Source organism: Diceros bicornis, chromosome 13, assembly GCF_020826845.1.
Source record: "Diceros bicornis minor isolate mBicDic1 chromosome 13, mDicBic1.mat.cur, whole genome shotgun sequence".
NCBI lineage: Eukaryota > Metazoa > Chordata > Mammalia > Perissodactyla > Rhinocerotidae > Diceros > Diceros bicornis.
The window spans coordinates 51,745,528-51,770,312 of record NC_080752.1 but is presented as its reverse complement, the minus strand read 5'-3'; the positions used below and the strand labels follow the sequence as shown (position 1 = coordinate 51,770,312).

At 47.2% G+C, this 24,785-nt stretch overlaps 1 protein-coding gene across 1 annotated transcript in view; it reads left to right on the top strand.

Moving 5' to 3' along the window:
* The window catches only part of EPHA10 (EPH receptor A10), a 41,451-nt gene that overhangs the window by 5,853 nt on the left and 10,813 nt on the right, over nucleotides 1–24,785 (top strand). Inside the window, exons 4-7 of the mRNA XM_058553713.1 lie at nucleotides 3,466–3,621; nucleotides 4,240–4,590; nucleotides 18,374–18,507; nucleotides 21,148–21,319. Of these exons, the coding sequence (XP_058409696.1) occupies nucleotides 3,466–3,621; nucleotides 4,240–4,590; nucleotides 18,374–18,507; nucleotides 21,148–21,319 (813 nt within the window). The remainder of the gene's footprint in view (nucleotides 1–3,465; nucleotides 3,622–4,239; nucleotides 4,591–18,373; nucleotides 18,508–21,147; nucleotides 21,320–24,785) is intronic.

Sequence of the window (24,785 nt, the reverse complement as noted above, 5' to 3'; positions counted from 1 at the left end):
ATGTCTGCTTGGTGGCCCTGGGGAGAGCAGTTTCAGTTGAGTGATGGAGAGAGACCAGCTGCAGCAGGCTGAAGGATGGAGGAAGTTGAGGAGCTAGAGTCAGGGAATGTAAACCACCCTCTGGAAGGCTGGATATGAAAGGGGAGGAGAGGGCGTGGTATCTTGAGGAGGACATTGGGTTGAGACAGGATTTGTACTGTAGATGGGAGCCCTGTTTATGTGATGAGGGAAGGAGCCAGTGGGGTACAAAGAGGGGGGTAGTGGGAAGAGTCTGCCTCAGAGGAAGAAGTATTTTATTACTGATGTGGGTTAGAATTGCTGATGCATGCTGCTAATAAAAAGCAGGCCATGTTTTAGTCAGTTTCACTGTTTTTAAATACTCTATACACAGTGCCCTACTGCCTGCACCCTAAAGGGACCACTTTTACTGCTCCACTCCCTCGCTCCGTCCCTGGGAAGAGCCAGTAGAGAAGGAGTAGTGTAAGAATCAGGAGGCAGGTGCCTGATGGAATGCAGCCTGGGAGGAGGTGAAGGGGCGGGATGCAGAGTGAGGGAGGAGGGCTGGCCTCAGGAGGCCCTCATCCCTTCTTCTAGGCCTGGAGGGGAGGAGGAGAGGGCAGATGGGTGTGGATGGAGGTGTCTGTGGGTTTGATGGCCAGACATTGAGGCAACTACCAGCCGATGGCCTCTCTTCTCCCTGTGAGGTAGGAGGGAGGGCATCTGTACCAGTGGACAGGGGGATCCTGGTCTGTTTTATTCGCTGCTGTATCTCCAGAGCCTAGCACAGCACCTGGCTCATAGGAGATGCTACAAAAAGTTGTTGAATGAATGGATTGGGGCTGGAGGAAGAGGTTTAGATCCACACTCTGCATAATGACACACACACACACACACACACTCTTACTCAGAAACCCAATCTCACTCCGGAGCTGTACTGAGCTCCCTCTCCTCAGGCTGAGGGCAGACAAACCACTTATAATGGCATCAGCTCTGCCTTGGGGAGTAAAGAGCTGGGGAGGATGCCAGGGAGAGCTTCACAGGGGAGGTATTATTGTGAACCGGGGTCTGGAGAATCAGAGGAGTTTGCCAGGAGAGAAGGGATGTACGACATTATAGGACAAGCCCCAGAGGTGTGAAAGGAAGAGTTCAGTGTGGCATGGGTGGGGTAGTTGTGAAAAATCAGGGCATATGACCTGTCTTCAAATCTCTGTAGACCGCCTAGACAGATGTGCTCCGCATGATGGGGTGGCACGAGGGAGATTACAGACAGGAAGGCTGATTTGGGCTCAACATAAGGAAGCACTTTCTAACTGCCAGCGTTGTTCAGCAGAGGCAACCTCGAGAAGGTGGGCTCCTCATTACGAAGTATCTGAGCAAAGACTGTGGCTACTGCTGGGAAAGCTGCTGGAGGACTGGGCCAGTGGGAGTAGAACTAGATGACCTCTGAAATTCTGACTCTGACCTTGAGGACGAGAGAGAGGGGCCAGCAGTCAGGAGTTGCCCCCTGTCTGCCCGTCCACACAAACCTCTTCTACACAGAGCCTTTCAGAGTAGAGATAACCAATGCTGTCTCTGATGGGACCACCCATCTCTGGGACAGCAGACGCCCACATACACACAGAGACAGGGAGCCTCTGGCCTTCTTTCCCTACAGCTGTGAGACCCTGCAAACAGATCGACTCAAGTGGGCAGGCCATGGTTATTATTCCCATTTGCCTGACGGTTTCTTGAGGCCAGAGGGGCACAGGAAGTGCTAATATTGGCAGAGCTAATATTGGCACCCAGGCCTTCTGAGTCCCAGCCCAGGTCCTGCGATGTTCGCAGGTCCCATGCTTGAAGGCAGAGACTTCCAAAGGCTCCTGGGCTGCTGAGGCCCTGCTCCAATGGGGTTGCCCAGGTCTCTAGGCAAGATGGACTCTCGAAAGCCTATGCCTTCCAGACGATGGAAACCCTCCGCCCCTCCCCTCTTCTCCAGACAGGCTGAAATTTCTTCCTAAGGGCTAGTCTGCATCCCTTCTGTTGTACTATGTCCTCTCGGGGCTGGAGAGCCTTCCACAACCAGCTAAACTGGAGGGAAGGGACAGAGAAGTCCCGGTGGGGGCAGGGAACGAGGTGAGAACCACCCAAGCTCTGAGAGGAGGGGCCAGGAGCCACTGCCTCCCTCCCTGGCCCAGCTGGTGTGAAATTTTTTAAGTGGGTGTTTAGCAGTTTCCACTTCAGGCCTGTGAGAGAGGAACAGTAATTACTACCATTATTGCGTAAATGTTGTCTGCACTTGGCTAAGTGCTTTACACGTTTTATCTCAGTCAACCCTCCAACAACCTTTTTGAGGTAGGTCTCTATGAAAGGCTCAGAGAGGTCAAACAACTTGTCCAAGGCCACACAGCAAATAAGTGGTACAACAGCTGCAACCCCAGGTTGTTCAGATATAAAAAGCCTGTGCTCTTAACAACCCATGTTCTGGGTCAAGTGAGGGAAACGAGGGAAGCGAAGTAACTGAGGTGGTTTCAAGTCTAGAACCAGGGAGCTCGCACTGCCCTCTTCTTTCTCCTCTCCCTTCCATCTGGCTGGCTCCACTTTCAAACTGGAAGCGAGTGTGCGAGTTGAGGATTTATGACGCATTAACCCCAAATGTTGGTGGAGGGAGGATGAGCATTGACAACCACGTATGTGTGTGTGTGTCAGTGTTTGTGTAACTGGCAGTGTGTGGGTGTCCATCTCTGGGTAACTGTGAAACACCCCTTGGAGGCCCAGCTCTCTTCTGTCCTCACATCAAGACTGGAAAGTTTGGCTCATTTTCCTCCAGTGGGCATTAGGGCAGTATGGTGTGGGCTCTGACACCAGTCTGCTTGCGTTGGAACCCCACCATTTACTGGCTGTGGGACATTGGGCAGGTTACTTAACCTCTCTGAGCCTTAGTAGCCTCATTTTTATTTATTTATTTATTTATTTTATTTATTTATTTTTTAAAGATTTTATTTATTTATTTTCCCCCAAAGCCCCAGTAGATAGTAGTGTGTCATAGCTACACATCCTTCTAGTTGCTGTATGTGGGACGCGGCCTCAGCATGGCCGGAGAAGCAGTGTGTCGGTGCGCGCTGGGTTCCGCCAGCCGCGGAGCACGCGCACTTAACCGCTAAGCCACGGGGCGGCCAGAGCATCCTCATGAGGATACAGCACATACCTCACAGGTTGTTGTGAGGAGTAAACGAATTACTAAAAGTAAAACACTCCAATGTTCTGGCACACATTAAGGGCTCACTAAGTGTTCGGTAACATTGCGTTGTTCAGTCAGGAGCTGCCCCCCCCCCCCATGGGGCAGTGCTGGGGTAGCTGAGACCCCCCCCTTCCTTTTCTCCATCACAATTCGAGGAGATAAACCCCATCGTAATGGTGGCAGGCAGGACGGCGGGGAGAGAGAAGCTGTGGAGACGCCCCCTCCTTCTCACGCGGCTCCCCCCGCAGCCTGTCCCCCAGGGTTTTACAAGGTGTCCTCGCGGCGGCCCCTCTGCTCGCCGTGCCCAGAGCACAGCCGCGCCCTGGAAAACGCCTCCACGTTCTGCGTGTGCCAGGACAGCTACGCGCGCTCGCCCACCGACCCGCCCTCGGCTTCCTGCACCCGTGAGTCCCGCTCCTGCATGCGTTAGGACGGGGAGGGCGCTCAATAAAGGCGTGATCGAGGTGTTGGTGCGGGCAGGGGGCTCCGCACCCGCACCCGGGAGCCTGGGGGCCAGCGACCCCGACGGCGGGGTGGAGGGAGGGGACCATGGGGTAGGGATGGGGTCCCGGGCCTTGGGTTGGAAGAACCAGGACAAGAGAGAGAGTCCAGACGGAGGGATGAGGTTAGGCTTCTTGGTGGATCACGGAGTGGACCGCCCTGACCTCACCCTATCCTCCAGCCAGGAGGGGAACTCCTGCCCCTCACACTCGGTTCTCGGTCCTCATACCCACCTCCTCGTCCCTTCACTAACCTCCTCCCACCCCATCACTAGCCGCGCCCCCCTCCCACATCCCGCCTCCCACATCCCGCCTCCTCCCTGGCCCCACTCCTATCCCGCCTCCCTCCCGGGACCCCCCTCCCCCTTCTCTGCCCCCCTCCCTGGCCCCACCCCCATCCTGCCCGCTCCCTCCCCCCTCCTGGGACCCCCCCCGCCCCCTCTCTGGCCCCGCCCCGCCCCCTGGCTGCCCGGTGCCCGCGCCCCGCCGGCGTCCTGACGGCCCGCGCCCTGTGCCGCCCAGGGCCGCCGTCGGCGCCGCGGGACCTGCAGTACAGCCTGAGCCGCTCCCCCCTGGCGCTGCGGCTGCGCTGGCTGCCGCCGGCCGACTCGGGCGGCCGCTCGGACGTCACGTACTCGCTGCTGTGCCTGCGCTGCGGCCGCGAGGGCCCGGCGGGCGCGTGCGAGCCGTGCGGGCCGCGCGTGGCCTTCGTGCCGCGCCAGGCCGGGCTCCGCGAGCGCGCCGCCACCCTGCTCCACCTGCGGCCCGGCGCGCGCTACACCGTGCGGGTGGCCGCGCTCAACGGCGTCTCGGGCCCGGCGGCCGCCGCGGGAGCCACCTACGCGCAGGTCACCGTCTCCACCGGGCCCGGGGGTAAGGCCGCCCCGCGCGCCGGGACCTCTCCGCGCCCGCCCCCTGCCACAGCCCGCGCCCCCCGCGGCCGCCTCTGTGCGTCCCGCAGGGCGCACCCACACCCCCGCAGCCACCCCCGATCAACCGCAACCGGTGCAGACGCCGCCTCAAAGCCAGCGCCCAGCGGCCCTCCAGGAGACGAAGTGACCCCCAAATCCCCGCCCCCGGTGACCCCCACCGAGAGTCAGCCCCCTTCCCGAAGGCCACCAGGGAGGGATTGAGGATGCAGGTGACTGCTTGCCGCTGGGCCGGAGAGGATGTGAGCGTTTCAACGAGTCTGCGGAAGCCAGTGGGCGCTCCCCGTTCTCCCGACCCCGCAGAAAGCCTTTGCCCCACGCCCAACTCTGCTGTTGCCTCGTCTCTAATTTCCCAGGGAAAGAGGGCTGGAAAGTCCCTCAATCTTTTGTCCCCCCTTTTCAAAAATTTCAGTAGGAAACAGGATCATACCTCCTTCTCTTCTGTCTCAGAAAGAGGGATCCTCCATTCCTCAGCCTGCGCGAGGGCTTTGCTGCATCCATCGGTTACCCTCTTTCCTGGTCCTGGAAAAGAACAAGGAAGCGCATAGGTTAAGACTGTAGGGGCAATAGACCCCCTGGTCAGCACTTCTGAGTCTGGAATTGAGATGAATAAATGGAGATCTACAACTCTTTTATACAACACCTTCCCCCTTCTTGAAATTTCCTGTGGCTTTGTCTCTCCATCAGCTGGGGTACACCTTCAAGTATCTTTTGCAAGAAGGATAAGTGAGTTAAGGTATGGTGTCTGTCTTTTCATATCTCAGAAGGTATGATTGGTTTGTGACTCTACTTCCGTGTCTTCTGGTAGTTGTAGTGCAGAGAAGTCTGAGGCCAGGGTAATTTTTATTCTTTTGTAAGTAACAGGTGTGTGTGTGTGTGTGTATGTATATATATATATATATATATATATATATATATATATATATATATATACATACACACATATGGATGTTTGTATAATTCTTTAACCTACTGATGAAAACAAAATTTAACCAATATCGATCTCTTTTCATTGAGTTTGGCTGAAACAGAGTAAAACTTTTGATCTGCACATCTTTTTTTATTCCTGGAAATTTTTTTTCATTGTTGCTTTGACTAGAACTTCAGATAGCTCTAATCTCGCTCTTAAGAATCTCTCTAAGCCTGAGGTTGTACATCCATTTTCTGATTCTCAAATCTTGTCACTTTCTTTATCGTTTTTAGCTCTTAATCCATTTCCTCTGCCTTTTGGGAGAGATTTCCCAGTTTGTCTGCTTTCCTGGAACAACAGTTATGTTTTTTACTGTCTCTGTTGTGATTTAACATTTGCTATTGCATTTACATTTTAAAAAATTCAGTATAGAAAAAGAAAAAAGCACGCATAATTCTATTACCCAGAGATAAACAACCATTAATATCTTCCACATATTTTCTGTCTATCTCTATTCTTATCTGGAATTATCTACTATAAAATCCCTTTTGTATAATATATGTAATATATTTTGTATCTGGCATTCCATTTTAACAATCTTGTTTTGATGTAGATGGATTTAGAAATCACGTTAAGGAAATACTCTTCTATTTCCATTTATTAATAAAAATACTAAGCTTCCACTGATTGAGTGCTGCTCTGTGTTTGGCACTGTGCAATATGATTTTCTACATTAATTCATTTGAATAGAATAATAATCTTCTTTTAAACGATGAAACTGAGGTCCGAGAGGCCAAGTGAATTGTCTAAAGTCACCCAGCTAGTAAGTAGAGACCTGTCTTTGAACTCATGTCTGCCTGCCACCAAAGTCCATTGGCCTTCCACTTTTTACTGAACTTTTGTTTTTAATCAGGAATGGATGTTAATTTTATAAAATGCTTCTTAAGCATCTTTCAAGATGACCACATGTTTTTTCTCCTTTGACCTATCAGTATGATGAATTCTATTAATGGAATTTTCAACGTGAACTCTTTTTGCATTTTTAGGTTACACCCTACTGCATATGAGTGTATTATCAATTTAATATTTTGCTGAATTAATTTGCTTGCACTTTAATATTTTTTTCCATCCACTTTTTTTTTTTTTTGGTGAGGAAGATCAGCCCTGAGCTAGCATTCATGCCAATCCTCCTCTTTTTGCTGAGGAAGACTGGTGCTGGGCTAACATCCATGCCCATCTTCCTCCACTTTATATGGGAGGCCGCCACAGCATGGCTTGGCAAGCGGTGCATTGGTGCAGGCCCGGGATCCGAACCTGGGCCGCCAGCAGCAGAGCTCGCGCACTTAACCGCTATGCCACAGGGCCAGCCCCCTTTTTCCATCTACTTTTGTAAGAGAGATTAGTGTTTTTTATTGTGTTCTTTGTCAAGTTTTGGCCATATGGTAGTGCTGGCTTTGGAAAAGTCATCAGGAAGAATCTCTTCTTTTTCTTTGCTCTGGAACAGTTTAAATAGCACAATTATCATTCTTTGAAGGCGTGCAAAACTGCCTGGGAAACTTTCTGGGCCCTGTACCTTTTTCGGGGGAAAGTTTGATGATATTCTCAATCTTTCTCATAACTTCTTCTGGAATCAGTTTTGTTAATTTGTGCTTTCATAGAAAATCTTTTGATGATCTTTTTCTAATTCATTAGCCCAGAAATGTATATTTTAAAACTTTCCCAATATCTTCCTTCCTTGTGTGCTTGTGATTTCTTTTTTCTTAATTATCCTTGCCAGAACTTTATTTTCTTGGTTATGACAAAGCATCAGCTCTTGAATTTATCAATTCCACTGCTCTTTACTTTTGTCACTTATTTTATGATTTTATCTTTATTAATACCATTCTGCTTTCCTGAAGTCTTTTTCTAGGTGAGTTCATTGCTTAGTTAGTTTTTGTTTTAACATTTTAAATCTATGAATTTTCCTCTGAGTATAGCTTTGGTCACATCCAGTACATTTTTATACATAATATTTCACATTATTGGTATTATCAGGGTTCACATACCATAACCACATACCAATTCACATACCATAACATTTCACATACCTTTTAAAGTGTAAATTTAATGTTTTTTCATATTCACATGGTAATGCAACCAGCACTATCTAATTCCAGAACATTTTCATCACCCCAAAAAGAAACTCGTTAACAGTCACTCCCCATTCCTCCCACCCCCTCTAGCCCCATACTAACCACTAATCTACTTTCTATCTCTATGGATTTGCCTATTCTGGACATTTCATTCACATGGAATTATGCAATATGTGGACTTTGGGGTCTGGCTTTTTTCACTTGGCATGTTTTCCAAGTTCATCCATGTTGTAGCATATATCAGTAGGTCATTCCTTTTGTGGCTGATAAATATCCCATTGTATGGATATACCACAATTTTGTTTAGCCATTCATCAGTTTATGGACATTGGGCTGTTTCCACTTTTTAGCTATTATGAACAATGCTGCTGTGAACATTCATGTACAAGTTTTTGTGTGAACATATGTTTTCAGTTCTCTTGGGTATATACCTAGAAGTGGAATCACTAGGACATAGAATGTTACAGACTGAATTGTGTCCTCTCCAGACTCATATGTTGAAGCCCTAATCCCGAGTGTGATTGTATTGGGAGACAGGGCCTTCAAGGAAGTTATTATGGTTAATGAGATTATAAGTGAGGGGCCCTAATCTGATTGATAGGACTGGTGTCCTTATAAAAAGAGGAAGAGCCACTGGAGCTCACTTACTCTCTTTGCACACACAGAGGAAAATCCAGGTGAGGTCACAGTGAGAAGGCATGCTGTCTGCAGGTCAGGAAGAGAGTCCTCACCAGAATATAAACACGAATCTGCAAGCATCTTGATCTGGAGTGTCTAGCCTCTAGAACTGTGAGAAAATACATTTTTGTTGTTTAAGCCACCCAATCTGCAGTATGTTGTTCTGGCAGCCTGATCTGACTAATACATATGCTAACTTTTTTATCTTTTTGAGGAACTGCTTAACTTTTTGACGATTGCCAAACTGTTTTCCAAAGCAGCTGTACCATTTTACATTCCCCCCAGCAGTGTGCAAGCGTTCCAGTTTCTCCACATCCTCACCAACACTTATTATTGTCTGTGTTGTTGATCATAGCCATCCTAGTGTGCAAGAAGTGTATCTCATTGTGGTTTTGATTTGCATTTCTCTGATGGCTAATGATGTTGAACATCTTTTCATGTGCTGGTTTTCTTTTTGTCATTGAGCTATAAGAATTCTTTTTTAGTATATATATTCTGGATACTAGACCCTTGTATTAGTTTTTTAGGGCTGCTGTAACACCAGATTGGTGACTCAAGACAAAAGAAATGTATTGTGTCGAAGTTCTGAAGGCTAGAAGTCTGAAATCCAGGTGTTAGCAGGGCCATGCTCCCTGACTGCTCCAGGGGAGAATCCTTCCTTGCCCCTTCTAGCCTCTGGTGTTTGCTGGCAATCCTTCGTGTTCCTTGATTTGTAGATACATCACTCCAGTCACAGCCATATTTTCTCATACTCTGTGGGTTGTCACTCACTTTTTAAAATTGAGATATAATTGATATATAACATTATATTAGTTTCAGGTGTGTTGACGCAAAATAACCAATAACCATTCTATAGATAAGAGAAATAAGGTGAGTTTTACTTGAGCCAGAGTGAGGATTATAACCCAAGAAGGCCTTAGAAAGTGTTCCAGAGAAGCACGGTTTTCAGTACAGTCTTATATCTCTGTAGAACAAAGAACATACATTAAACACACCCAAGATACATTTCCATCAAAGTTTCCAGTAGGTATTTAGTTGCAAATTAGCAGGTCAACATGACCCTGATGTTGGGAAAGGGACTAATATAGGAGTTACCAATCGGGTGTAGGAGGGGAAGTATGCATTCTTATCTTAAGAAAGTGCATTCTTTAATGGTTAAAGCAGATGTACAATGTATGTTTGATAGGCCATAGGTCAGGCTTCTTTAGTTCAAGCTGAGTCAATTTTGAACCTGAATAGTTGCTTCATATACCTCAATATGTGAAAAATCTCTTGTCAGGTGTACAACGTAATGATTCCATATTTGTATATATTGTAAAATGATCACCACAATAAGTCTAGTTAACATCTATCACCACACCTAGTTACAAATTTTTTTTCTTAGGATGAGAATTTTTAAGATCTACTCTCTTAGTGACTTGTAAATATACAATACAGTATTATTAACCTTGCAGTATTATGTCACTGTTACCACACAAAGGGCACGATCTGCTCGCCTCAAGACAAAAGTCAGTCGTCAAGAGGCAAGATGGTGGCAGAGAAAGGGCATTTATTAAGTGATGAGCTAGCAAATTGGAAGATGGTGGACTAGCATCCTAAAGAACCATTTTAAGGGGGGCACAGAATCTTGAAGCAGCTATATAGGCCAGTGGGTTATAGGGGCGGGGTTAGGAATGTTGACCCTCTGGTCTTACAGACTGCGAGTTGCCACATCAGATCTTTCAGTTGTCATGGCTATCAGCATAGAATCTCTGTCTAGGGGTCATCACATTCCTAGGGAATTCAAAAGAACAAAGTTATCATCTTATTGCAGCTGGGAGGTACGGACACAAGCAGGGGCCATAAAATCTACAGAGCAAGTAGATCTCCTGGAGGGCACATAGCCAGCTGGGTTAGTCAATCAGAGGTCATTCAGAGTTACAGTATGGTTTCTTTTCTCCAATACGGCTTCCCTTATGTCAACCTTGTGTTGAGCCGGTGTCATCACCATGTACAGTGTTATGTCATCATGCTGTATATTACATCCCCAGGACTTATTTTATAACTGGAAGTTTCTATTGTCTATCAACCTTTTGACCTTCACCCATTTTGCCCACCCTCTACTCCCAACTCTGGCAACCACCTGTCTCACTTTCTTGAGTAGTGTCCTTTGAAGCTCTGAGTTTTTAATTGTGATTAAGTCCAGTTTATCTACTTTTTCTTTGGTTGCATATCTAAGAAACCATTGCCTAATTCAAGGTCATGAAGATTTATACCTATGTTTTCTTCTAGTATTGCAGTTTTGGCTAAAATTATTTCAGAGAATGAATTTTAATTTCTGGATGACTTTCTTCTATTTTGTTTATCTTTTTGTTTCTGATTTTATGGCTCCATGGTTAGAGAAAGAGGGTTGTACAATTTTTACTTTTTAAGTAAATATTGAGGTTTTCTTTGTGGTCTAGGGTATGGTAAACATTTTAACTATTCCATGGCTACTTGAAAGTGATGTATATTATTTTTGTACTATAGTTCTCCCTCTCTCTCTATATATATTAAGTATATTATTCAATTCTTCTATTTCCTTCTTATTGTCTACTTGATATTCCGGAGACTGAGAGGTTTAAATTTCCCATTCTGCTTGTGATTTTGTTAAAATTCCTTATATTTGTACTGAATTTTCTTTTAAATATTTCAGTTTTGCTAATGCACTTTTAGTTTGCCCATAAGCCTTTTCACCTTCTCCACTTTTATCTCATCTCATCTTGTTCCTTTTTCTTCTCCACCTCTTTTCCCTTCATGGCCTTCTGCTACTATTTGGTGGAGGCTGTGTTTTCTTTCATCTTCTCGAAGACTCGAGACTGCCAAACAGTCTCCTTAATTGTTCCTCTAACTGTCATACTAAGTCACTCTTAAAGATCTGTTCCTCCTGAGTCTTCAGAAAAATATTCCTGTTTGCTTATTATGAAATATTTTTTCATATGCTCAGTTTCTTAATGTTTTTTGTTTACTTATTCTTGAACAAGGAAATAGCTGGTGTTTGCCAAAAAACCTAAGATGTGTGAATTGTTTTTCGGTTTGCTTTGTGAGGCTTTTGTCTGTAAGTGACAATCCAAGTGATGTTTAACTAAAATGATTTCTTGGCTTACCTAAGAAGAGTAGAGTTGGAGCTCAGTTAATTCAGCAGCTACACAGTTGTCCTCAAGGACCCAGATTCTTTCTGTTTTTCCACTCTGCCATCCTTATCACATAGGCTGGCTCCCTTATGGTGGCAAGTTGGCTGCAGCAGCTCCAGACATCACATCCTTATCATCCAGAGCAGAAAATGAACTTTTTCTTACCTGTAGGTGTCTTTTTAAGAGCAAGAAACCTATTTTAATTAATTAATTTTTCCCCCCAAAGCCCCAGTAGATAGTTGTATGTCATAGCTACACATCCTTCTAGTTGCTGTATGTGGGATGCTGCCTCAGCATGGCCGGAGAAGCGGTGCGTCGGTGCGCGCCGGGGATCCAAACCCAGGCTGCTAGTAGCGGAGCGTGCGCACTTAACCGCTAAGCCATGGGGCCAGCCCTAAGAAACCTATTTTAGAATCCCTCCTCCCCTTAGCTGATTTCTCCTTTTGTTGGCCAGAACTGGATTACAAGCCCAACCCTAAACCAATCATTAGCAAAGGAAGTGAGTGCACACAGATGTTTTAGGACAATCAGAATTAACCTGAGTCATCTGGGGGAGACAGTAGACCCTAAAGCAAAAGTTGGGCTCAGCCAGCGGGGAAGGAGGACGTGGCGTTGAGCAGGTTTCCCGTAGTGTCTGCTGCACTCTTGGCCCCACTTGGGTGCTGGCTGAATTTCATCACAAATCTACAGTGGGAGAGAGGGTGCTTGGGCTCAGTGTTTAGCTCCATTCTTGGGGTTTATCAGGCTTTCATCTAACGTATCTCCGAGGGGCTGAAATGGAACCTTTTCCTACCTCTATATCCTGGCCATCTGATGCTTTCAACAAATGTAGTTCAAAAAAATGACATTCCTAGCCCCTTCCTACCTCTTCCCTCCGCCTGTATCTACAAGGGACTGTGCCACCTCCTGGGATGCTTCATCACTTCTCTCCCCTTTGTGCCCATGACTTTTCTGGGAGCTGCCGTCCCCAAGTGGATTTAGGCTGAGAGGCACTCCGGGGGGATAAGGAAGAACACTTTTCCTCAGAGGCAGCTGTGCAGTAGAGTGATGGCTGTGCATTGTCCAGTTGACAAAGACCTTGCTCTTTTTTAAGGGTCAGACAGTGGGAGGAAGGATAAAGGACCTTTCAAGTTATTTTTGGGATGGGAGGCAATGACACTCTGTGGGCAGCATAGCCTGGGGGGTCACTACAATTGTACTTTTCAATCTAGTTCCACTGGCTTTATCAGAGGTGGAAATATGCCACTCTACTCCCCTTCCCCCATTCTGGCCACCAGCTGTCAAGACTGGTTTATGGTGATGTCCTGGCTTTTCAACTCTTTCTCTATGTTTTAATTGGAATTTGGGAAAGACTGGAGGTCGGGGCTGGAAGAGAGATACTATTTAAAACTGGAAGCCACGTTCATGCAGTTTTCAAAGAGTGGGCTCCACATGCCCTGTCTCCACTTCCTTGGCCCATGCCACCTGATGTCAACTTCTCCTGAATTCCCTGGAGTCACTCCCTATTGTTCAGGCCAGTGGGCACTTTGCATCATCATCTTACCCCGTCCCTTCTCAGCATATGACACTCCTCCTCCTGTTGGCGAACTTGTAGTGAGCGCTTGCTCTGTGTCGGGTATTGTGCTTAAGCTCCTCATGCACATTACTTCATAGAATTCTCACAGCTAGCCTATGAGTGTCATTACTGTTTCCACTCTACACATGAGGAAACCGGGGCTCTTGCTCGTGGACCAGTAGCTAATAACTAGAAGTGTCAGGAGAGAACCTTCTTACATGTTCTCCTCCCTGGGCTTCTGTAACCTCGTTTGCTCCTGGTTTTCCTCCTACCTCTCTGGCTCCTCCTTTTCAAGCTCCTCTTCCTTTGCCTGTCTCTTAAATGTTGTTTCTCGGGCTTATTTCCTAAAAGCATTTCCTCCTCTCTTCCTGTGCATTCTCCCGGGGGAGTGTCTTTCAGTCACCTTCTGCTGGCTCTTGGATCTCCGTCTCCCTCCCAGACCGCTTTTGTGAGCCCTGGAACCACTTATCCAGCTGCCTTTCTAGCATCCTCTCTTGGAAACCCCTCGGCTCAACACACTAAAGTGAAGTCATGCTCTTTCCTCCCGGTAACCTGGCGGTCCCTGCCTTAGTCTTTTTTTGGCTACTGTCCATTCAACATTATCTAGCCTAGTGGTTCTCAGACTTGTCAGCACATTGGAATCACTGAGAAGCTTAAAAACAACAACTAATGCCTGAGTTCCCCCCCACAGAGATCATGATTTAATTACTTTGGGTTGTGACCTGTGCATCAATATATTTTTTTTATTGTGGTAAAAAACGCATAACATAAAATTTACCAACTTCACCATTTTTAAGTGTACAGTACAGTAGTGTTAAGTATATGCACCTTGTTGTGCAACAGACCTCTAGAACCTTTTCATCTTACAAAACTCAAACTCTAGGGCTGGCCCTGTGGCTTAGCGGTTAAGTGCGCGCGCTCTGCTGCTGGCGGCCCGGGTTCGGATCCCGGGTGCGCACCGACGCACAGCTTCTCCGGCCATGCTGAGGCCGTGTCCCACATACAGCAACTAGAAGGATGTGCAGCTATGACATACAACTATCTACTGGGGCTTTGGGGCGGGGGGGAAGGAGAAGGATTGGCAATAGATGTTAGCTCAGAGCCTGTCTTCCTCAGCAAAAAGAGGAGGATTAGCGTGGATGTTAGCTCAGGGCTGATCTTCCTCACACACACACACACACACACACACAAACCCTCGAACTCTATACGTACTGAACAATAACTTCTCTTTTCCCCCTGTCCCCAGCCCTGGCAACCACCATTCTACTTTCTGTCTCTATGAATTTGACTACTCTCAGTACCTCATATAAGTGGAATCATACAGTATTTCTCTTTCTGTGACTGGCTTATTCACTTAGCATAATGTCCCCAGGTTCATCCATGTTGTAGCATGTGACAGGATTTCCTTTTTCTTAAGGCTGGATAATATTTCGTTGTATGTATATACCACATTTTCTCTTTTTTTCTGGCTTTATTGAGATATAATTGACATATAATATTGTGTAAGTTTAAGGTGTACAGTATGATGATTTAATATACATATATATTGTGAAATGATTATCACAATAAGGTCAAGTAACACATCCACCACCTCACACAGTTACCTTTGTGTACGTGTGTGGTGAGAACATTTAAGATCTCTCTTAGCAACTTTCAAGTAAACAATATAGTATTGTTAAGTATAGTCACTATGCTGTACAGTAGATCCCCAGAACTTATTCGTCTTATAATTGGAAGTTTGTACCATTTGACCAACATCTCCCGGTTTCCTCCACCTCCCAGACCCTGGAAACCACCAATCTACTCTCTGTTTCTGTGAGTTTACCTTTTTTAGATTCCAAATAGAAGTGAGGTCATACGGTATTTGTCTTTCTCTAGCTGGCTTATTTCACTTAGCATAATGTCCTCAAGATTCATCCATGTTGTTGCTAATGGCAGGATTAACTTCTCTCTCACGGCTAAAGAATAGTCCATTGTATATATACACCATATCTTCTTTATCCATTCATCCAGTGATGAATATAGGTTGTTGCCATGTTGTGGCTATTGCGAATAATGCTGCAACAAGCATGAGAGTAGAGATATCTCTTTGAGATAGTGATTTCATTTCCTTTGGATGTATACCCAGAAGTAAGATTGCTAGACCATATAGTAGTTCTATTGTTAAAATTTTGAGAAACCTCCATACTGTTTTCCACAGTGGCTACACCAATTTACATTCCCACCAGCAGTGCAAAAGGGTTCCCTTTTCTCCATATTCTCGCCGGCACTTATCTCTTGTGTTTTTGATAATAGCCATTCTAACAGGTGTGAAGTAATATTTCATTGTATACCACATTTTCTTTATCCATTCATCCATTGATGGACATTTAGGTTGTTTCCACCTCTTGGCTATTGTGAATAATGCTACAGTGAACATAGGTGTGCAAATACCTCTTCAAGATTCCATTTCCAATTCTTATATCCAGAAATGGGATTGCTGGATCATGTGGCAATTCTGATTCTTCGAGGTGCCTCTATACTGTTTTCCATAGTGGCTGCACCATTTTACATTCCCACCAACAGAGCATAAGGGTTCCAATTTCTTTACATCCTCTCCAACCCTTGTTATTTTCTGTTTTTTTGATAGTAGCCATCCTAATGGGTGTGAAGTGATATCATTGTGGGTTGTTTTTTCTTTTTTTTTTTGGCTGAGGAAGATTCGCCCTGAGCTAACATCTGTGGCCAATCTTCCTCTATTTTGTATGTGACCTGCGGGGGCCGGCCCCGTGGTGCAAGCGGTTAAGTGTGCGTGCTCCGCTGTGGCGGCCTGGGGTTCACCGATTCGGATCCCGGGCGCGCACCGATGCACCACTTGGCAAGCCATGCTGTGGCGGCGTACCATAGAAAGTGGAGGAAGATGGGCACGGATGTTAGCCCAGGGCCAGTCTTCCTCAGCAAAAAAAGAGGAGGATTGGCAGATGTTAGCACTGGGCTGATCCTCCTCACACACACACACACAAAACAAACAAACAAACAAACAAACAAAAACTTGTATGTGACCTGCCACCAAGGCATGGCCACTGATGAATGGTGTAGGTTCGCACCTGGGAACCGAGCCTGGGCTGCCAAAGTGAAGCATGCCGAACTTGACCACTAGGCCACCGGGGTTTTTTTGTTTTTTTTTTGTTATAATTTTATTTATTTATTTTTCCCCCAAAGCCCCAGTAGATAGTTGTATGTCATAGCTGCACATCCTTCTAGTTGCTGTATGTGGGACACGGCCTCAGCATGGCCGGAGAAGCGGTGCGTCAGTGCGCACCTGGGATCCGAACCCGGGCCGCCAGCAGCAGAGCACACACACTTAACTGCTAAGCCACGGGGCCATAGGCCACCGGGTTTTGACTTGCATTTCTCTGGTGATTATTGATGTTGAGCATCTTTTCATATGCTTGTTGGCCATTTGTATATCTTCTTTGGAGAAATGTCTATTGAAGTCCTCTGCCCATTTTTTAATCTGGTTATTTGTGAGTCATTTTTGTTGAGTTGTAGGAGTTCTTTATATATTCTGTATATTAACCCCTTCTTGGATGTATGGTTAGCAAATATTTTCTCCCATTCCATAGATTGCTTTTTCACTCTGATGATTGTTTCCTTTGCTGTGCAGAAGTTTTTAAGTTTGATTAGTCTCATTTGTCTAGTTTTGCTTTTGTTTCCTGTGCTTTTGGTGTCATATCCAAGAAATCACTGCCAGATCCAATATCATGAAGTTTTCTCCCTATATTTTCTTCTAGGAGTTTTACAGTTGTAGATCTTACATTTAGGTCTGTAATCCATTGTGAATTAATTTTTATATATGGTGTAAGGTAAGGGTCCAACTTCACTCTTTTGCATCTGGATACCCAGTGGAAATCCAATGGATTTCCTAATACCATTTGTCGAAGAGATTTTCCCTTCCCCATTGCATAGCCTTGGCATGTGTGTTGAAGGTCCTTTGACCATGTAAGGGAGCGTTTATTTCTGGGCTCCCTGTTCTGTCCCATTGGTCTATATGTCTGTCTTTATATCAATACCATATTGTTTTGATTACTATAGCTTTGTAATATGTTTTGAAGTCAGGAAGTGTGAGGCCTCTATCTTTCTTTTCTTTCTTGTTTTGATTATTCATGGTCTCTTGAGATTCCATATGAATTTTAGGATTTTTTTTTCCTATTTCTGCAAAAAATGCCATTGGGATTGTGATAGCAATTGCATTGAGTTTGTAGATCACTTTGAGTAGTATGGACATTTTAAAATATTAAGTCTTCTACTTCATAAACATGGATGTCTTTCTGTTTATTTGTGTCTTTAATTTCTTTCAATAATGTTTTGTAGTTTTCAGTGTACAAATCTTTCACCTTTTTTGGTTAAGTTTATTCCTAAGTATTTTTTCTTTGATGCTATTGTAAATGGGGTCATTTTCTTAATTTTCTTTTTGATTGTTCACTGTTAATGTGTAGAAATGCAACTGATTTTTTCGTGTTGATTTTGTATCCTGCAACTTTGCTGTATTTGTTTATTTGTTCTAACTGGTATTTTTGGTGAACTCTTTAGGGTTTTCTACATAAAAGATCATGTCATCTGTGGACAGAGATAATTTTACTTCTTCCTTTCCAATCTGGATAACTTTTATTTCTTTTTCTTGCCTAATTGCCCTGGCTAGGACTTCCATTACTATGTTGAATAGAAGTGGCAAGAGTGGACATCCTTGTCTTGTTCCTGAGCTTAGGGGGAAGGCTTTCAACTTTTCACTGTTTGAGTAAGATGTTGGCTATGGTCTTTTCATATATGGCTTTTATTATTTTGAGGTGGTTTCCTTCTATTCCTAGTGTGTTGAGTATGTTACCTCTTGACCAGATCATTAGAAGAGTTGTGTCTGATCTTCCTGCTCTCTAATGTCTCTAAACATTAAAAAATAGTATAGTATTTAAAAAGTATAAAAAGAAAGTGTAGAAAGAGCCCAGGGAATAAGAACCAACCACCATGAGGGGAGCTGGAGTGCAGAGGTGGGCAGGCAGTGGGACATTTGGCGCTATTCCCTCTGGGAGCCACTTAAGTGGAGAGCTGTGGGGTGAGGGGGGCCTCTCTTCACTCTGGTCTCCTGGGAGACTGTGCTCCTCAGGCCCTGCCCCTCAGGGGCCTCCTGTCCCGCCCACAGCCCCTTCAGCCACGCCCCTCCCCTTGCCTAGCCCCGCCCCCAACCCCTCATGCCCCGGCTTTTCAGCCCCCTGGCCCTGCCCCACAGTCGGATCTGGATCGAGAACCCCATTACTTACTTTCAGCGCCCTGGGAGGAGGATGAGATCCGCAGGGACCGAGTGGAGCCCCAGAGTGTGTCCCTGTCGTGGCGGGAGCCCATCCCCTCTGGAGCCCCCGGGGCCAACAGCACGGAGTATGAGATCCGATATTACGAGAAGGTGAGTCGGGTTTGGGAGGGACTTGGGGCTGCATTCCGGACTGTGGTCTGCCCCCTCGCCGCCCGGCTTCCTTTTCTTCACAACCTCCTCCCAGCAAAAGCCCTTCTTTCTTTCTAAACACGTCCACCTGCCTCCTAAGTGGCCTCCCAGGCTTGAGTTTCTTCCTGTCCCCTCCACACCATGGACACCAGCGCTCTTCCTTTCTCCCTCAAGTCTCGTTCGTCACCAGTCTCTGTTTTCATCACTTTTGCCTGGTGTTTGCAGTTGACAAAGAGCTTTCTTGAGGGCTGATCCAGATTTTGCGTGGCTGAATCGCATACATATAATTTGCAACCGTTTTTAAGAAAAAGAATGCAGAAATATATTGTTTCAAATTTTACAAAAATGTCTGACCATGGGAGCACGTTGCTAGGTCAGGTGGTGTGCTGGTAAATGTTTAACAACCAGCTCTCCAGAACAGTGAATGTATGAATGGTTATTATAATTTTACTGATAAAAAGAATGTGTAACATCATTTACAAAGAATAACAAGAAATATACATTGCTCCTTATTGTCAAGTCCATATAGCCAATTGATTCTCGTGGATACTTTTGCTGACTTTTGCTGACCTCCTGTATCTGTTGTCAATCAATGGTTACAGTTCAACCATGATTTGACAAATGGAGTTACATCCCAATCCACTCTCTTTTCCCCATAAATTTATTGTCTTTAAATCTGATATGTAATCTACTGCTAAACTGTTTCTCACCGTGGTGCAAATTTTATTCATTAAAGTGAAACCCTGCTTTCAGCTTCAGTGTTTCATGTGTCAGAATTTCACCCCCTCAGTAACTCAAAGGATTTCTTTGCTGAATCAGATAATAGTTTTTGAAACCTAGAAGTCTATTGAGAGCTGTGAGTTGGGGGAGGCGGAGGCTGAACAGGAAGGAGGAGGGACTCCTGAGTCACTGCTGGGTGTATGACATGGCCAGTCTAGAGGATGGGGTGCCACTAAGTGAGGTGGAGAACTTGGAGGAGGAGGAGCAGGTTTGGGGCAGATGGGGAGCTTGAGTTTCCTCGTGTAGTCTTCATTCAGAGGGCCCATGGGACGTCCAGGTGGACTTGCAGGTCTGAAGCTCAAGGGAGATGCTTGGGCTGGAGAAAGAGAGAGAGTTGGGGGCTTTCAGCACAGAGATGGTAGCTGAAGCCAGGGGACCAGACAGATGACCGAAGAGGGGAATGTGAGTGAGAAGAGTGGCCAGCACAGAGCTCTGAGGAACCCTGATGTTTAGGAGACAGCAGCAAACGACACTGGGGAGGAGCTAGGCATGCAGTAGTTGCTTAGAAAGGGCTCTTGAACTGATACTTGGGGATCAGAGCATAGCTGGAGATCCAAAGCTGAGCTGGGTGGATGCTCCCAGGCCCTTAGGGAGTGTGAATTTGCTGGGAACAAACACCCTTAAAAAGAGGAGCCAATACAAAAGGGGGTCTATCTGAAAGGCTTCAGGAACATCTCTTGACACCCAGTGACAGAAGTGTTGCTGGAGTCACAGTGCTGCTCATCTCCACTTCTCTCTGTTCACCAGTCCAACCTCCTCTGCAGAGGGACTTGCTCATAGCACATCACAGCTGCCAACATAGGCAGCCTTGCCCCTTTCCTCCTCCCTGCTCCCAGCCTGCCCCATCTCATAGGTCCTGCAGCCGTTGCCTCACGGTCTTTCAATGGGTTGTTCAAATGCTTGGAAGGGAGATTCTGATTGGCCCAGCTTGGGTCAGAGTCTGCCCGGATTACTAAATACCATGACCAAAGAACTGGGGCCACAGGATATCAGGGAGGTGCCTTTCTGGGGGCTGTGGTTGGCAGGGGCTCTAATAAAGGGTTGTGGGCAGGAACAAAATGATGGCAGCATCTCCAATACACACCATTATCACATGCACTGGGGGCAGCATGATGTAGAACACAAAGCACGGGACCTGAAGAAACTGAGAAGGTGTCACCCTGACCCTTCTTTGATGTGACCCTCACCTATAAAACGACATAGAAATGCTGTTGTGAGAAAGTCAGACTTCTAAAGGGTCTGGCACAGCAGCTGGCAGTGAGTGGGCCCTCACTCGGTGACAGCTGTCCCCGTTCCACTATCCAGTGGAGCTGTGGGTGAGCCTCTCCATCCTTCTGAGCCTGATTCCTTATCTGTGAATCTGTGCCTTGCAGGACAGTTGTGAAAATCAGATGACAAGGGGGAAGGAAAAGCTTTGTAGCCGACAAGGGCCGGGCAGGTGTCAGGGCTCATTTTCTTATTCTTCCCTCTGAGGGGTCAGGCCCAGCTCACCCCCTGACTGCCAGGCCCTAATGTGCATCATATTACCATCCTCGAGAAGGAGGATCTGGCACCTTCTCTAAAGTTTCTCTTACTCGTAGGAGGGGCTGTTCTCAGCCACAAGTACCAGCAAGTGTGGGTGGGAACTTGAGGTGGAGAAAGGGGTTGGGGAGCCTAGGGAAGAAACCTGTGGAACCTCCCAAGACAACTGGAGTCAGGTTCTTCCACCAAGCCCTCGCTCACCCAGGGTATTTCTCCTGCCTCTCTGCTCTTTTTCCCGTCATTCTCCTAAAAGCGTGGCCCTGGGCCTGGCCCTGGCCCTCATTCTTGGTCCCTCCACAGGGTCAGAGTGAGCAGACTTACTCCACAGTGAAGACAGGGGCGCCTGCGGTCACCGTCACCAACCTGAAGCCGGCCACTCGCTACGTCTTTCAGATCCGGGCGGCTTCCCCGGGGCCCTCCTGGGAGACCCAGAGCTTCAACCCCAGCATTGAAGTGCAGACCCTGGGGGAGGGTAAGTGATGCATGCAAGTGGAGAGGAAACGGGCAGAGAACCGGCCTGGGGCTGGGGCAGGGAGACAAATGGAGGGGGGCTTATCTGTGCAATTAAAGGGGCCTGCAAAACAGTGTAATTACAACCCAATTAATTCATGAATTTGGAAGCCACCAACTAGCACCTATTCAGTGACATGAGTTAGATGGGTAACTGTCATAGGAGAGCTCATGGGGCAGGGTTCATGAACAACTACACCCCAGGGCTCAGCTGGTGTCTCCTTGCCTCTCAGGACCACCCAGGTCTTACGGAAACATCCTGTGTCCTCTCCAAGATTCCTGCTCTTTTCTTGGGAGGAGTTTTAGTCTCGTATTCACTTCTCGCTCTGACCACTAAATTCTTGTTCCCATTCTGCTGCTTCCTCTCGGCCATGATACACACTCAAATGTGGGATGCTGCCCCTTTCCCCGCTAGGCTGTAGAGTGTGAGACAGACTTCACCGAGGGTTAGGGGACATCAAGGGGGCTGCACTGCAGCAATAAACAAACCAAAACAAAATGAGAAGTGTGCACTCTCGATGGGTGAGGTGTACGGTATGTGAGTAATTTCTCAATAACGCTGTTATCAAAACAAAACAAAAGCTGAACACAAGATCTACTGATCCTCAGATGGCTCCGGCTTCTCCAGGGTATCACACTCTCCCCTGCTCCCGTCCCTTCTCTCCCCTGGCGCCTCTTCTCCCAGCCCCACCCACCCCCAGACTCCCTTTCATGATGGAGCAGAGCAGTTTAGCTGTCTCTCCTTTGTTGTTTTGCCTGCTGCTAACCCAGCCCTCAGGATCTCATCTCTATCTACCCCGAGCAGCTCATGAAAGTATTTCCCTGGACAAAGGCAGTTCCCCCTAAGAGGCATTCTGGCACCAGCTGTCAAGATAATAATTCTTTCCGACCTGCTCCATGAGTCTAATCCGAGATAGGAAGAGCTCCGAGCCCAAAGGGAAGTGGAGATAAAATGTTGAAGGAGTTTGAGTTCTGGGAAGGGAGACAGCACTTCTTGCTTGAATGCCTGTCTGTGCTAGACCTCGGCCAGGTGCTGGCAAGAGGAGATTAGAGCCATGTACTAAAGGCTGGGGAACATCTGAATGTGTGGAGTTGGGCAGGGAAGGCATCTTGGGTAGAGAAAGCCATCTGAACAAAGGCTCACGGGTTTGGCTGGAGTGAGTGGGGCGGGGGCAGGAGATGGGGTTGTTAGCTGAAAAGGGCTGATGGTTTCCAGTTGTTTGGTGCTTCTCAGTTAGTAGACACTGCTCCGCTCCCCAGCCTCCTCTGCTGTGGCCCTGGTATGGGGGAATGGAGCACTTTTTCCAGTGAGCTGTGACCCCAAGTCAGGATCACGATGAAGGACCATGGTTCACCATTGTATTAGTTATTTGGTGCTGCATAACAAATTACCCTGAAACATAGTGGCTGAAAACATTTGTTAACTCGTGGTTTCTGTGGGTCGGGAATATGGGTGCAGCTTAGCTAGGTGCCACGGGCTCAGGTTCTCTCACAAGCGGCAGTCAAGGTGTCCTCTGGGGTAGCGGTCATCTCAAGGCTTAACTGGGGGAGAATCTGCCTCCATGCTAGGTTCTCGCTGGCTCTTTGCTGGAGGCATGCAGTTCCTCGCCTCATGGGCTTCTTGATAGGGCTGCTCATAACACAGCAACTGGACTCTTTTGGAGACTGAGTAAGTGAGAGAGTGAGAGGGCACCTAAGGCAGAAGCCACAGTCTTTTGTAACCTAATCTTGGAAGTGACATCCCATCACTTTTGCTGGATTCTTTTCACTAGAAGCCAGTCACTATGTCCAGCCCACACTCAAGGGGAATGAATACCAGGAGGTGGGGAAGCCAGGGGACATCTCAGAGGCCACCTACCACAACCACCCTATCTCCATTCTCCATTTCCGGGTCTACATGGACACCTCATTTCAAACAGTCCTTGGAAGCTCCACCCCCCTTCTGCCCCGGCCAGACCCTGGACCCTGTTCCCCACCTCTGGAACCGTGGGCTCTGCAATCCCCTCTTCGACCCTGGCCTTGCTGGCCTCTAACTCTCCCTCCTCTCCTCTCCCTCCTCACTTGCTCTCTGACATCGTAAAAGCATCTCCCAGGTTCTCAGCCCCTCCTGGCCCCACACCATCTCTCCCTAGCCACTGCAGATTCTCCCAGCAGAAATACTCACCAGCTCTGCCAGCCCTCATGCCCCAGATATCTTGCTGCACTTGCCCTGCTGGTCCCCAGACTTGGGCCGTCCTCTGTCCCACGCCGAGGCTGCCTGCAGAGGTATATTTTCCTAATCTCAGTTCAGTCTTCAGGGCTGCACAGCATTTTCCCCGTTCTCAATAATTACTGCAAACCTTTACCTCTCTCCAGCACCTCTCCTCCATCCCTGCTCCCAACCCAGCAGACACCCCCACTCCTTTCCCCCTGGGCAGGAACTCTGTCCATTGCTCCCTGGCTCCTTGGCTCCCTGTTGCTCTCAGGGTAAAGTCCGTACTCCTTGGCCTGGCATTCAAGCCCCTCCAGGTTCTGTCTCCTCCCCCAGTCCCCTTCATCCTCCGCCCTCCAGCTTCATAGCTTGCCACTCTCTGCGTTCATACAGTCTGTTTTCCAGTCACGTGGGATGACTTGCCATTTTCCAGACCCAGCATGTGCATCTAAGCATCATCAACAACCCTTTCAATCTTCCAGGTCCAGTTTAGACGACACCTCATCTGCACAGCCTTCCTTACTGGCTTTAGGAAGAAATGATCATGCCTCCACTCAGCTCTGCTCATTTCTCTGTTTCTTTTTTCATTCTGCAGTTAAGATTTTTGTTTCCGTCTCCTCTACTGATCTGCACACTCCTCCAGGGCAGGGATTCTGGCTCATTCATCGCTGTCTCCCCAGTACTAGTCCAGCCTGGCACACATGATGGATGGATGGGGATGAGAGCCTGGGGTCCTGTAGGTGCCCCCTTGGGGAAATAGTTCAAAGCAGAGGCTTTTGAAATCAGGTTCAGATCTTAGGTTCACCGTTTGTTAGCTGTGTGACCTTGGGCAAACTACACAACTTTTCTCAGTGTCAGTTTGCTCAGCTGTAAAACGGAGACAATGACACCTTACTGGCTTGTTGTGATGATGAAACAGGATCATTTAGTTAAGGCACATGACACAGTGTCTTCAATGGAGTAAGTGTGCATTCAATGTTAACTCACTGTTATGGTTGGTGCAGGGTCTGGATTGGGGCTAGGGAGCTCAGATGAGAGGCCATTCCCCCTGCAGAGCTGCCTTAAGTCTCATGGCCCATCTGAAAGGCAAAAAGGGAGGCCTGGGCCCACCTGTCTGAACCCCTGCTCCTCTCTCAGAGCTGGGCTGCAGTGGAGGTGCCCTGCCCTGGGAGGGAAGGAAGCTCTTGGGACTCCAGGTGCCACTGTGGTTAGTGGGGCTACCGTGGTCCCTCTGCTG